This window comes from Belonocnema kinseyi, chromosome 7 (assembly GCF_010883055.1).
Source record: "Belonocnema kinseyi isolate 2016_QV_RU_SX_M_011 chromosome 7, B_treatae_v1, whole genome shotgun sequence".
Classification (NCBI taxonomy): domain Eukaryota; kingdom Metazoa; phylum Arthropoda; class Insecta; order Hymenoptera; family Cynipidae; genus Belonocnema; species Belonocnema kinseyi.
In genome coordinates this window covers 39,115,291-39,130,297 of record NC_046663.1, presented here as the reverse complement: position 1 = coordinate 39,130,297, position 15,007 = coordinate 39,115,291, and the positions used below count along the sequence as shown (strand labels likewise).

Below are 15,007 nucleotides of genomic sequence, written 5' to 3'. Positions count from 1 at the left end.
AGCTGAGAGCAAACGCGGCACCCATCTTGCCGATAGCTTTTTCATGCCTATTTTTTCATGTAGAATTGAAACAACTGCACCTATAGATATCCTTGTGGCCTCTCAGCTAACTCACGCACTTTTAATCTTCTATCCTTCATTCTAAGGACTTATTAAACTACCCTCGTATTATCCTTGGCACTTATTTGAATTGTCTTGTATAAAAATTTCCAAACTTTCCCTGGCTAATCAAATTTTGTATCAAATCTAGTATTTATCGGTGACTTGTTTGTTTTTATAAAAATAGGAGAAAACACTCGCCATGCATCGACAGTTTGTAAAAATGCAGTTACGGGATAACGTAAATTTCATGTAAATACGCGGCAAGTGAACTAATTTCTATCTTCCTGCATCAACCACGATATTCTATGAATACAAAGTAGATGTGAAAGTCATGGAAAGCCTCACATGCGCAAACTTAAACGCGAGAAGGTGCTTGCAAATTTAGTTTGCACACTATATTTTACCACTCCTTTAGCCTGACTGAATTGTTTTTTCAAATTGATAATGAAATTTGTTAACAGCTTTACATTTATCCAACTAGCAATATATTCAAATATATTCCTGGATAATTAAGATTCTTTTTAATACATTTTATGAATATTTAATGCAACAGTACTGACAGAAATTGCTTCAAATCACAGAAATGTATTTTTTCTTCTAATTTCAGTAACTTATTAATAACATTTTATTTGAAACCACCATGTTATAAGCCTATTACGCCCCCAGAAAAGTAAACTGATTTCGAATAATACATCATACATCACTCACATGATTATCCTCGTACACCACTCACATAGTTAACATCCTACATCACTCGCAGGGTTAACATCGTACATCGTTTGAAGGGTTAAGCCCGTTTTCATGTCTTCGCAAGGATGACTTAACCCTACTTGTGATGTAATATACTATTAATGTCTCCTACAAGCAACAATCTGTCTATCGATAGGAACAGATTACTTCATTCACTAACAAGACACATTCAAAATAAATAATTGTATTTTTTAGACAGCTTCACGCATTATGACATGGATATTCTTTTTTCTCATATTTATGAAAACTAAAACATGGAAGAGAGGGGAGTGAAGAGGGGCCTGATCGAGAGGGTAAGGGAGGTATATGATGAGACGAAAGATTGGGTGAGCGGAGGGGAGGGAATCTCTGAGGGATTCTGGATGGATAGGGGGTTGAGGCAAGGGTGCCCGCTTAGCCCAACGCTTTTTGCAATTTTGATCGCGGATATGGAAAGTATGCTAGCGGCCGGTGTGGTAGGAGGAGTTAGGGTAGGAGGAGTGAGGATATGGTTACTCTCATATGTAGATGACATAGTGCTGTTGGCAAAGAGCGAAGAGGCTGTAAAGGAGATGATGAAGAGATTGAGACGTTACTTGGACAATAATAGGTTAGAGTTGAATGCGGACAAGTTGAAGGTTATGATGTTCAGGAAAGGAGGTGGGAGATATGGGGGAGGGTAGTTGAGGTGAAAGGGAAAAGCAGTACAGGAGGTGAAAGAATTTGTGTAACTGGGCTTCCTGTTTCGAAGAAATGGGGGAGTGGATGGTCATACAAAAGAGAGAGTGAGAAGGGCAAATATGATTATCAGGCAGGTATACGGGCTGGGGAAGAGGTGGTTCGCAGATGATTTTGAAAGGAGAATGAAATTGTTTGATTCGCTAGTGATGAGTGTCTTATTTTACGAAGTAGAGGTGTGGTGTTGGAAGGTAAGTGGAGAGGTAAATAGGGTACAGGAAAGGTATGTAAAGTGGATACTGGCGTTGGCAAGGAATACGCAGAACAGGAGAGAGACAGCAAGAACGAGTTTAGCGATTATAAGAGAGAGTTGTGCGTGTAAATATAAGGAGAAATTTTTGGAAGAGGGGGGAAGTAAATTGGTTAGGGAGTGTTGGTGGGAGAAGAAAAACAGACGTAGTGGTGCAAAGATGGAGGTGAAACGGGAAAGGTATTTTGGAACAAATGGATTGCAGATGGATGAAGGAGAGGAGAGAATAAGAGAGTCAAGGTATAACGGAAACTATGTGTGGATTATGCTAAGGGAGAGCGCGGAATATTTGTGTAAAAAAGGGGAGCAAGGAAGTCATGAACTTATAGCGAGAATGAGGTACGGTTGTATGGAAAATTATAACAGGTTTTAACATTCTAGAGAGAAGAGAATGTGTGAATTGGGCGGGAAGAGGGATGCAAAATTGGAGCATTTGTTGGAGGAATGTGAAGAGGTGGAAAGGAGGGGGATAAGCATGGAGGTATTGTTGCATGAAAGGGGTGACAAAAAGGCAGCAGCATGGGTGAAGGGGCTGTTGGGTAAGATAGAAATGAAGAGAAGGAAGGAGAAAGAGGAATGGAGAAGGAAAGATTGTAAATAGGAGAGGAAGTAGATGTAAGAGAAATTTGAATATTGTAAATAGTAGTTAAGTATTAGGTGTTAGCCGCGGAGACAGAGGCTAGTAATCCGAGGCATAGCGACAAAAGAGCGAAATGCGTGCGAGGCGCAGCGAGAAAGGTTAGGCTATAGGAGCGAGCGGATTAGTTATAAGGTGTGAATGGATAGTACTTTATAAGACGTAGTTGTAAGAAAATTTTTTAAATCCAGCAGGCCGAAAAAAAAGTTGATCTATTATTATTAACATTTAATTAATAACTTTTGAAATCAAAACGCACAAGAACCGGTTAATTTTTACTACTTCTATTAAAAATCATTATTTTTCGATATCAATTCATTTTAGAAAGAAAAAGAAAAAATCTAGAATTTGCAGAATATTTGAATCAGTTCTTGCACGACTTAGCCTGTTAATTTTGTATTGGATCCAGGATTTTCATACTTATATAAAGATTTGATTAAATTTTCAATAATGTCGCTATTCATTAATAGCGACTGAAAAGCCATTTTTCGTTCAAAATTAAACTATATTGTTGCAACCTTTTTTTGTTGTTGTAAATTAATTTTTTTTACTAAAAATTGAACTATTAAATTTTCGGTTATATATTTATCTTCTTCAGTTCAAAATTTCTGTATTTTTTCGAAACTTGACATTTCGTGCTGGAATACAAATTATTTCTTTGGTTCATAATTGAACTATTAGGTTGAAAATACATTTAAAAATAAAAATTTGGTTGAAGATTTCAACGTTTAGGTAGTATCTTTGATTAAAAATTTAGCTACTATGTTAAGCATTCCTTTGAAAGTACTTGGTTTAAAATTTATTTAATTTTGTTTTAAATCGTGGTTTTTGGTAAAAAAAATTAATTTCCTTGGTAGAAAATTCATGCCTTTTGTTATAAAATTAGTATTTTTTAATAAAAATTAAAGTTTTTAACTGATAATTTGAATATTCTATTATTTTTGTCAAAAAAATCATCTTTTTTGATAGACATGTAATCTTTCAGACTGAAAATTCATCTGTTTGCAAACGTATGTATTTCCTTTTAAAAGAATCTATTTTGTTGAAAGTTTCTTTTTTTGTAAGAAGTTAATATTTTGATTTGGGAAATTCAAATGTTTGCTTAAAATTTCACTTACATATTTATTCTTCTGGGATGTAGAATATTAATCTTCTTAGTAACTAATTCTCTTTTTTGGTTAAAAATGCATTTATTTGGTTAAAAATTCAATTATTAAGTTAAAGATTTATTTCAAATTATAAATTTAATTAAAAATGCATGTATTTTGGTATAAATTAATCTTTTTTTGGTAGAAAATTAAGCGTTATGATTGAAAATCCATTTCCTTAGTTGAAAATTTAACTTATGGTTGAAAATTTAATGTAAGGTCAAATATTTATTTCAAACTAGAATTTGGTGGACTATTCATCGCTTTAGTTGAAAAGTAGTTATTTTGATCGGAAATTGATTTTTTTAACTGAAAATGTAAGTGATCTATTTTTTTTACTCATCTTTTTCGATAGACATCAATATTCTTGGCTTAAAATACGTTTAATTAATTCAGCTATTTCGTTTAACAATTGTCTTTTTTGTTAGAAAATGAGTCGCTTAAAAATTTTACTATTTTTTTGAAAAATAATTTCTTGTTGAAACTTTGGCTTTTGTGGTATTAATCTTCTTTGTAAATGCTTCACCTTTTTGGATGAAATTTTAACTATTAGCTTTAAGATTCACTTCAAAATTCCAAACTTGGTTAAAAATTCATGCATTTTGTTAAAAAATAATCTTTTTTGTTGAAAATTTATTTTTTTATTTAAAATTTTTTTTTTTAATTAATAAACATTAATTTTTCAAGTGAAAATTTAGCAACTTGATTTTTTTCGAAATTTTTTTTATAATAGAGATTTAATCTTCTTGGTTGAAAATTCATTTATGTTGTTAGAAACTTGCCTTTTTTTGGTACAAAATTCATCTTTTAGGTTGAAAATTTAACTCTTAGGTTCAAAATTATTTTTTTTATGAAAGATTCATTATTTTAGTTGAGAATTAGATTTTTCAAATAAAAATCTAACAATTTTGTTAAAAATTGATTTTTTGGTTAAAAATCATTTTTCTTTACTAAAAAGGATAGTTGTTGCATTTTTGTTCAGAAATTCATCTTTATAAGTTGAAAATGCAAATATTTTTTATAGAAAATGCATATTTTTCGGTTGTAATTTCGACTATTTGTCAAAAATTCATATTTTTTGGTTTTAATTCAACTGTTTTGGATTGAAAATTAAAATATTTGTTAGTGGAAACGTCAACTATAACACTTTTTCTTGGCTGTTCATTTTTTTTAACCAACATTCATCACATTGGTTGGAAATTCCCTTTTTATTGGTTGAAAATTAATTGTGTTAACTGAAAATTGAATATTCCAAATCCTTTGAAATCGTTTAAAAATCCCTTGAAATTATTTTTATCTGTTAAAAATTCTGTATCTTTCAAAATACCATAGACTCTTTTATATCCTTTTAAAATCTCTTCAAATTATTGAAATCTACTTAAAATCTTTTGGAATCTTATAGAATTCCCCTACATATTTTAATACTTTGAAATCATTTGAAGTCCTTTTGGATTTTCTAAAGCTCTTGTGAATTCTTTTGAATCTATAAAAAATATCGTAAAATTCCTCAAAATCTCTTCGAAATATGATAATATAAATGAAATTCCTTATAGTCCTTCAAAATTATCTTAAAATATTTTAAATCCTTTGAACTCTTTTGGAATTCCTCTGAAATGTTTGAAATATCTTTTAAGAATGTCTTGAAATATTTTTAAATTCCCTGACATATTTTTAATCCTTTGAAATCCTTTGAAGTTCCTTGGAAATTTTTTTAATTTCTTCACAATTTTTTGGAATATTCAAAGTTGCACTAAAATACTTAAAATACTTTGAAATCTCTTCGAATTATTGAAAACTACTTGAAATCCCTGGCAATCATTTAAAATTCCATAAAATATTTTAGATCCTTTGCAATATTTTTAAATCACATTTTAATTTTAACATGTTTCGTCGAAAAATGGTTATTTTAAATAAGAATAGTTAAATTGTAGAGAAGATTAACATTTCTGAATAATTATGTTAAATTAACGTTTTTTTGTGAAAAAAAATCGTATTTATAATTTCATAAAATTATTCTATTTCAGAGGAGATTTACAATATTTTGGTATAATTTTAGGATATGTTGGAGTTTTATACCGGAAATCAATAATTTTATTTTAAAGAACCCTGGGATTGAAGATTAAGAATTTAACCAAAATTTAAATTAGGTTTGTGTTTTTCACTAGCAATCGGTATAGATTCCAAAGAAAATTTACAATTTTAGGTTTTGTTGAAAATTTTTACGTGAAATCTGTGATTTTAAACAAAAAGACTTTAGGTTTCATAAAAATTAATTACTAATTAAAAAAATTTTATGTTAGTGATTTTCATCAAAAACTCGTATTTTAAATAAAAATATAGATTTATAAAAATGTTTAAAAGATTTAAACGATAATATGCTATCTTAACTTGTGTTATTGGAAATCGGTTATTTTTATCAAAATTATTTAGAATTGAAATGCAGATATCAAGTTTTATCACTTGTGATAGAAAATATTATTTTGCTTTTCATTTATATTATTTTATATAACATATACTACGAAATACAAAATTTTTGTATTAATATCTGAATATAGCAATCATTAAATAGGGATAATTTTGGCAGAGTTTTGAAATTGAGAATTGATTTGAGAGTTTTAAAATGGTGAAGATTGAAAAGGCCTATTGAAATAGAAGTAAAAAGAACTTAGCAGGAATAGTTAAAAATTTGTTCTACTTTTCCAAAATTTGAATGCCAACCAAAAAAATCACTTTTTTCTAAAATATATTTTAGTTTTGTTATTTTCGTTTTCCAATATTTTTCTACTAAACTATTAATATTTTTTCCGTGTTTAATTCAACCACCAATAAAGTTTGGAAAGATAAGAAATATCGGAAGAAAAATTCAGGTCACGAACTGAATAGACTGAACGAAATTTCGTTTCTTAATTCTGCAGACACAACAAGGATTTTCGTTTTATGTGAACCTGAAGGAGAAGAATCTATTCTACAAGCGTGCACAGTAAATGCAGAAAATTCATTGAAATATTTGTGAACGTTACATTCAAAAGCTTATCCTATTTCCAAATTAATTTTATATACGAAATTCCTTTGATAGAAAATTGGAATTTATATCCTATATTCATATAAATATTTCATATATAGAATACAAAGCTAGCATAGCGCAAAAAAAGTTAAAAAAGGCGACAATATTTTCACGAAAAAGGAAGAAAATAGGGGAAAAATTAAACGTTTGCTTTCACATTCAGAAAAAAGAAATAATCATTTTTAATAAATTGTATAGTTTTTAAATAATGTTAAATGATTTTTTAATCAGTTCTGCCATTAAATTTTTTTTTTAATTGGGCATACTAAGGTCGTTGAAAATCGATTCTCAGCGATATAAAATGGCCGAGGATACATAAAAAACTACCCCTTACACAAGAGTGCTGCTTAAGTCCAAGAAAAAATATTTTATCAGTTTGGAGTATTTTCTAGCTGTCTGAAAACATCAAACACTTTTCCAAAAACCAACCCCCAACATTTTAATATTATCTTTTAAAGGAATACGCTATTAAACTGAGAATGAAAAATATCAGCAGTGTTCAATCAAACAATAGGCATAGGGCCAGCAGTGTTCAATCAAACCATAGGCATAGGGCATACAATGTTTTGGCATACTCTCAGAAACCTAAACACTGGTGATAAACTCCATTCTTAGCTAAATAATTATTTACTGGTGCTTTTTATGAGTTTAAGGGATGTTTTTTGGAAAAATCTTTAATGTTTTCAAACGGCGAAAATATTCCAAACTCATGCAATACTTTTTCTTGCACTTAATCAGTACTTTTGTGTTAGGGGTAGTTTTCCTACGTTACGGGATGGTTTTGAAAATATTATTTTGGGGGCGTTGGAGAGTCTACAAGGAACCCTCAATTCTGATGTACTCACTCTTATGATTAGTACATATTTATTTTATAGAGTAGTTTTTGGCGATAAAGGGTTGTTTTCGAAAAATTGCGCAACTGATCCTGCAAGAGCCCTCAATGAGCACTTAATTCCGGCGTAGAGCATCCAAAGTTTGGGCACGATCCGAGAAAATCAAATACTGCTGACATACTTCATTCTCAGTTTGATGTCGCATTCCTTTATGGTGTAGTTTTCGAGTGTTAGGGGTGGTTTTTGGAAAAGGGTTTGATGTTATCAGGCGACTAGAGGAAAAAAACGGCTTTACAAGAAATACAATGGTGACCTTCAATTTGACCTTGAAATGACCTTAAAGGTCAAGTTCAAGGTGAAATTGAAAGCCATTATTGGATTTCTCATTGAAACTTACTCCAAGAATGACCTTGACCTGAGGAAATACAGAGCCGCCCCGTTCACACCTGACCTATGACCTGATTACATATTTAAATGTAAAATTTCACGCTCTTTCGATTGCCGATGTTAAAAATATGGGTACCTATTTAAAAAATGAAGTTAACCTTGAAATGAAGTTGAAGGTCAAGTTCAAGGTCAAATTAAAGGTCACCATTAGATTTTTCGTTGAAAGTTACTCCAAGAATGACCTGGAACCATTTATATAATATTTTATCTGGGCAGTTATTTATGTGCTTGCAGAGTTTTTGGACACCCTGTATATTAAAGTTAAAGAACGTTTAACTTCTCATTTTTAACATTTTTTTACAGTGATTTCTAGTCCTTCTTGATACCAGAATAAAGGTTTAGGAGTCCCAAACATATGACCTATGATAAGAAAGGCTTTATTATTTATTTAGATACCTTTATGGGCTCTACTATTCGATTAATTCGAATGCTGTTTAAATTTTATTTTTAATATATTTTCCTCTGTATCTTTAAGTTATAGAAAGATTATAATCTGCAGTACAAGGTTTTTCACGAATTTTTTGCGCGCTAAATAAATAAAGACGGCACTTTTGAATTAAACGTATAATCTATAAGGAATTAATAAATAAAATTATTATTCAAAACAGGATATCATACACAGCCCACCTTATTGCGTTTCACCTATTTGACTACATCCTTTGCGCATTAAATAAATGAAGACTGGAATTTTCAATTGAATGTTAATCTGGAAACAAGCATTAAATCTTTCATGTTTTTCTCATAACTATATGATGCAGTAGAAAACGGTAGAAAAATCAAGATATGACGTTGAAAGTATTTACACAGAATGCTTTATTGAGATAAAAAAGAACCATGAACAAGAGTTAAATGTTCCACTGCAAAAGAATTTTTAGTCCATGAAAAAAAAATCAGATTAAATGTTAAATTTTTAAGCCAAAAGTGGGGCTTTCTACAAAACAGTTGAATTTTTATCCAAATAATTAAATTATCAACTAGAAAGATGATTTTTATTCAAAATTTATCAAATTTCTACCTTCAAGAAACGAATCTTCTCCAAAACTGGTAAATTTTCTACCAAATGGGTCAATTATCTACCAAATTTTTAAATTTTAAAGCGAAAAAGAACGATAAGATAAGAATAAGGTAATTAAATGTTTAAAGAGTATGAAGTGTGAAATATAAAAATGATATCCAAACTGTTCCAATTTATATTATACTTTATTTACGGCCCCTTATCAACCTAACTTGTTGCAAAATCAATACTAGTTGACGACAAAATAATTTGTTTTCTACAAATAACTTAATTCAATTTTAATTTTTATATCCTCACAATTGGTGACATATGCATGTGAATCAATAAAACTGCAGAATTTTTAACTCTAAAACAGAAAATTTTCGTTACTTTTTATTGTAAATAGGACATATCCAGCTTTGAAGATTGACAATTCAAATTTTTACAATTTTGAAGACTTTCAATGAAAAATTCCTGAATTTTACAAATATGGATTTTCAAGTTATTTCATTATTCAGACATTTATTGTTAATATTGATAATTCTTTTATGTCTTTTAAATTGTTCTTTAAAAAAACAAAGGAGACAATCATTATATAAATAAAATGAATTGGAAGTTTAACCTTTTTTTAACCTGAAATATACATAAGAATGTTAAAACTGTTATTCAATGTCATAAATAATAAATATTACGAAAATCTTTTTCAATTTTTTTCAATTAATAAAATTCTTAAAATGATTTTAAAAAATAAAGAATACTTCGATTATAATCGAAAATATGTAGACAAACGTATAAATTATTATAAAATACATTTTTGTATTGTTAAATATGAAAAAAAAATCTAAATTTTACATAAATTTAAGTATTAAATAATAAAAGATCATTTTTACATTCTCACCCATAATGAAATGTTAGTTTCATGCGAAAAGTTACTTTTGCGAATTTCAACAAATGTCTGTCTGTCCGAAGTCGTCGTTGTTGTGGTTTTTTTTCTCTGCATACCGGATGACTTTTTTTGATGAAATAAAAATTACCAAAGTTATAGGATTTTCAAAATCCAAAAAAACAAATGAAAATGGACATTTGAAGCCAAAACAGCGTGATATAGGAAAAAGTCAAAAAAGATCTCCAAATTTATCATTAATCACTTTTTTATAGGATAAGTTGTTTGTGTTTTATTGATAAAAAACCAAAAATTCAAAATGCATGCATATTATGAATTGTAATGATATAAATTTAATTATATAAATTTATTGGAATGATACATTGTTCAGCGCAACTAAGAATAAAATTCAATGCAAAATAAAAAAACAAATATTTAAGTAATCATGATAAATATAGTTCGTGCTTTATTTTGCAATATTTGAGTGGACAATCCTAGATAGAGTTACATAAAAAAATGCATTATATTTGATATAAATGTGTTGAGCCTAATATAAAAATGTTGAAATTTGTTGACAAAATCGAGTGCGAAGCACGAGATACGTGATGAGAACTTGTTTGTTAAAGCCGTAAGAGCTCCAACAAAAGAGAGTTCGCGATCCCAAAACTACAGTTGTAATAAATTAATTGGTAATTAATTTCATAATAAATATTATATGAAATTTTTATTTAAAGAAAAAATATTTGACATCTACGAAAAACTGCGCTTAAACTTGTCACAGTGTTAAAGCTTATTTTTGGTATTTTTTGAAAATTGTTAAAATTCTAGAACTTCTTAACCTTGTGTTCAATTGGAAAATCTCATTAGGCTCAGTTACAAATCTTGTAATTCCTGCTGGAATTTTGGTTTAATCAAAAAACATTTGTTATTATTATTTTCTTGTAAGGCTGACTCGATCAAGTCCCTTAGCATTTTCGTTAAAGCCTAATGTACTATGCATTTTTATTTTTAAACCCCGGTGTAATAGATGTCTATACACGGGAATAAATAGAAACAATTATATATTTAAATTTCATAAATTGATAGAAAAAAGAGCAAAATGTAAAGTTTTAAAGGAATCTACATTATCGCCAGAGGTAGTTAAAAGCGACCATTGTAGATGTCATTCCACAATCCGTGGAAAGCGAAATCAAAACTATCGATCAAGTTAAAGCTTCAAATAACAGAAAATACTTAACGTCATTTCTAACTATACAGAAAATTTTTTGTTTTAATTTTTAATTACATTTTTCTGAAAAAATATCTTCTCACTTCGCTGCACTGAAAATAGAAATAAAACCTATTAATCAACATAACTCTTTCAATAACAGAAAATATTTAACGTCATTTTTGATAAGATAGAAAATAAAATTTTGTAATAAAATTTGTCTGAAAAAGATCTGCTCAGTTTGCTCCACTGAGCGATCAGATACAAACGCAAATGTTAGTAAAGTATTAAAATCATAATCTCATATATTTTCAAATATGCTCATATATAACATTTATCTTGACTGTTTATTCATTAATTGACATACGCCACAAAAATTCTATAATAATAAACAGATTATAATTCATTTGCACCATGAATGGATGGGCTTGTATTTCAATAAATTAACGTGAAAAATAAACTGATATACCAATGCAATAATATAATTTTTAACGTAGAAAATAAGGTAACACGTATTATTTCTTAAATAACATTTTCAAATTTTTACGAATATTTTTTAGTTTTAAGGGTAAGACAAGTTCCTTGCAAATTACACTTAAAAACTGTGCCTTTTATCCAATTTTTGAGATACTACCGTTTTTATTCTTTTAATTCATCTAATTCTTTGCACTCTTTTAAAATCTACAAAAAAATTTAAAAATAATAAGAATCGTAAACTTATTTAGACTTCTTGTAAAAAAAAAAACTTCTCAAAAACCCTATCTTCTTTCTGAATTTTTTAGGAATAAAAAGTAGCAATATATTCTCCTTTCCCCAATTTTCCCATTTAGTATTTTTATGTTTTTAAGAAGAAAAACATTATTTTTGATCTTTTTGTCAAAATCTTGCCCTTGTAGAAATTTTTAAGTTTGTGAGGATTGCTCTAAAATTATCTAATCTTGTTCTAGTTTGCCTAGTTAGTCTTTAAGTAAGGATATTTATAATTACAGATTACTGTTGCCGAAATGTTACCGACATCAAGATGATTCCATATATAAGATAGTTCGTACCCGTGCTAAGTTTCTAGAATAGTCAATAGTGATGAAGGTTGCCGGCGACGTCATAAATTGATACACAGCAATTATGAGTAACAAATATCGCGTAAACAACTTTAAGGTTATTTATTATCGCAATTAGTATAGCTATGAGAAAAAGATAGATGATTTATTGCTTCCTTATAGATAACACGTCTAATAAAGAATGTCTTTCATTCATTATTCAATGCGAAAAATATACAGGTATAAAAGTTTACTTTCTGTACATTCTAGAAACTTAGCATGGACACAAACCATTTCAGCTATAGAATCTTCTCGATGTCGGTAACATGTCGGTAACAAGAATCTATAATTAGAACTCTATCTTATCTACTAATTTAACAAACAGGAACAAGGAAATCCTTAAAATCTTACAAACTGCTAGAAGGACAGGATTAAACATAAAAAGACGTGCATAAACATATTTTATTGACAAGCCAATGTAATGGTCAAGTATAAATTTTAGACACTTACTTGTACAGATTCCTTCGTCGACTTCTCGAGCATGGTGTAATAAATTCTTGATTATGCATTGTAAGCCTATCGCACAACTGCCGGAAAACCCGAAAAGTCCACCACAAGGCTCTCCTTCGACTCGCGCACATACTTTGCAACATCTAAAAAACAATATTTTTTGTTTATTGATAAATAATCCATACCATTGTGGCAAAATATAATTTTATTTCTAAATTGTTTAAAAATATTATTTTTAAATAAGTATATTTATGGATACCCCGAATTAGTTTTTGTAAATGAAACGCTACATTTTCTTCACACATCTGCCAAAAATATTGCCGTATTATTTCTTTGAAAAGAGTGGATTATATGCCTGTCGATGTAAGAAAATACGTTAGCCACGATTATTTAAATAAAATGAGCCAGAGAATAGTTTATTTATACTACGTCAGCAATTAAGTCTATGAGAAAACCGTGAAATATAGACTTTACATAATTTTATAGGCAGAATCGGATGGCGTAATTATTTTTCCTGTATCTCGTAATTAAATTTTTTTTAAGAAATTGAAAAATTGTAAATTTTCACTTTGGAGTTTTAATATTGTATTCCAACTTTTTATGCTTCACTGATACATTTTTAGGAAAACATGATTTCGATGATAACAAAAGAATAGCATATTCTTATATGTCACCCTGAATCAAAATTTAAGGACGCAATATTTTAATTAACAAAAAAAATACAGGCGAATAGCACAATCCGGAAAACTGGCTGTTTGTCACACTTAACAAAAGCTTTAACTTGAGCACAATTTTTTACATTTTTGAATTCTGTATTATTATTATTATTTACTGTCAAATATTGTAACTACGAAAAATTCAACCCAATTTATTGGGCCACAGGTACCCGAAATGAATTGATTTTTTGACCGACTCTCTATGGAAAAGAAAGATTTTGACAACATTTTTTTTAAGTATTAACTTTTCCCACTTTTATTTAATAGATCTATAGAGCTTTATTAAATCTTGAATTTCCTTTCTCATTAAAAGAAAACTAATCATTGGGATTTTGATAACGGCTAATTCCATTAGTTTTAGACAAGTTTCTTCGTGGCATTGTGAACAGATTTAAAAAAAAAATTGATAAAGTTTATTGAAGTAAATAACCGCAGATGGAAAAAGCAAGAAAAAGTTTTTTTCGCCGAACTATAATATTTTTAAAAAAACTACAGAAAATGCAACTTTTTTCATTTGTTTCTTTAATTTTTTAAAAAGTGCATAACATTTTTTCAAATAAACAAATTTTTTGCAATATTAGGTACAAGTTAACAAAAGTTAAAATTTTTCATAAGTTTTTTTAGTATTACGTCTTCACGAACCAATCTTTTCTTATTTCTATCCATAGTTACTGACTTCCAAAAACTTCACTTACAAAATTGGAACGAAAAAATGTCTACTTTCTACGACCCGTAAAAAATATTTTAAAAATTTGTTTGAAATTTAAAAATGTGTGCCTTTGTGTTTCCGTATTTTGTTAAAATGAGTATCAAGAAATGGAAGGAAAAAAAACACTTTTTTCAACATTTTAGGTACAAATTCAAAAAGTCGCATTTCTCGGCATTTTTTTCAATATTAGATTTCGAAGAAATAAACTGTTTTCTTACTTTTTTCGTCCATTGTTATTTACTTCGATAAACGTGAGCAACGAAATTTTCTTAAACTATTTTTTATACACGAAGAATTTGAGATTTAAACAATTTTGAGTTTTTTGTGATCCATCATAACTTGCATTATTCTGCCGGAACACCCATCTACGTGCTGTTTTTTTTTTTCTTATAAAATAAAATTTTAACTAAAATCTTCAGAAATTAGAAGTTAAATTATTTTAATTGGAACGAGCCTAAACATTCTTGAAAAATTTTCAAATTTTATTTCAAAATCTTGAGAAATCCAAAATTTGTTGTAAATCTTTTTAAAACTTAAAATTATTTAAAAAATTTTTCAAGAACTTTAAAATATATTTAAAAATAATTGAACTTTTCCTGAAATTTATAGAAAATCCGGTTTATTGTTTGTAGAAAAAATTTGAGTCATTTTAAGTTTTGAGAAGTTTCAAAATTGATTATAAAGTTAAAATGATCACATAATTTGAACGATGTGTATATACGGACCAAATTTGGCTATTCGGACTGAAATTTTTGTGCAAATAGCCATATCCTAATTAAAAACCAAATGTACATTTTTGAAGATTTTAAATAAAAAATTTACAAGCTTTTTAATAATTGTGAAAGGCTTCAAAAGAATAAAAAAAATTGTTCTAAGATTTCTAGGAAAATTGAAAATGGTTTTTCATGTTGGATAATTATTTGAAGAAAATATTTTGAAGATTTTAAAAGGTTGACAAAATCAAAAAAAAAAAAATATGGAAGATTTAACGGAAATCTTTTAA

At 28.5% G+C, this 15,007-nt stretch overlaps 1 protein-coding gene and 1 long non-coding RNA gene across 3 annotated transcripts in view; one reads left to right on the top strand and one right to left on the bottom strand.

The window, feature by feature from the left end:
* LOC117176728 (insulin-like growth factor-binding protein 7) overlaps positions 1-15,007 on the bottom strand; it is a 164,112-nt gene that overhangs the window by 88,933 nt on the left and 60,172 nt on the right. For both annotated transcript variants that reach the window (XM_033366993.1, XM_033366994.1), the window contains exon 3: positions 12,580-12,722. In XM_033366993.1, the coding sequence (XP_033222884.1) occupies positions 12,580-12,722 (143 nt within the window). The remainder of the gene's footprint in view (positions 1-12,579; positions 12,723-15,007) is intronic.
* Positions 1-15,007, top strand: part of LOC117176729 — a 63,043-nt gene that overhangs the window by 24,388 nt on the left and 23,648 nt on the right. The gene's annotated exons all lie outside the window — the stretch shown is intronic.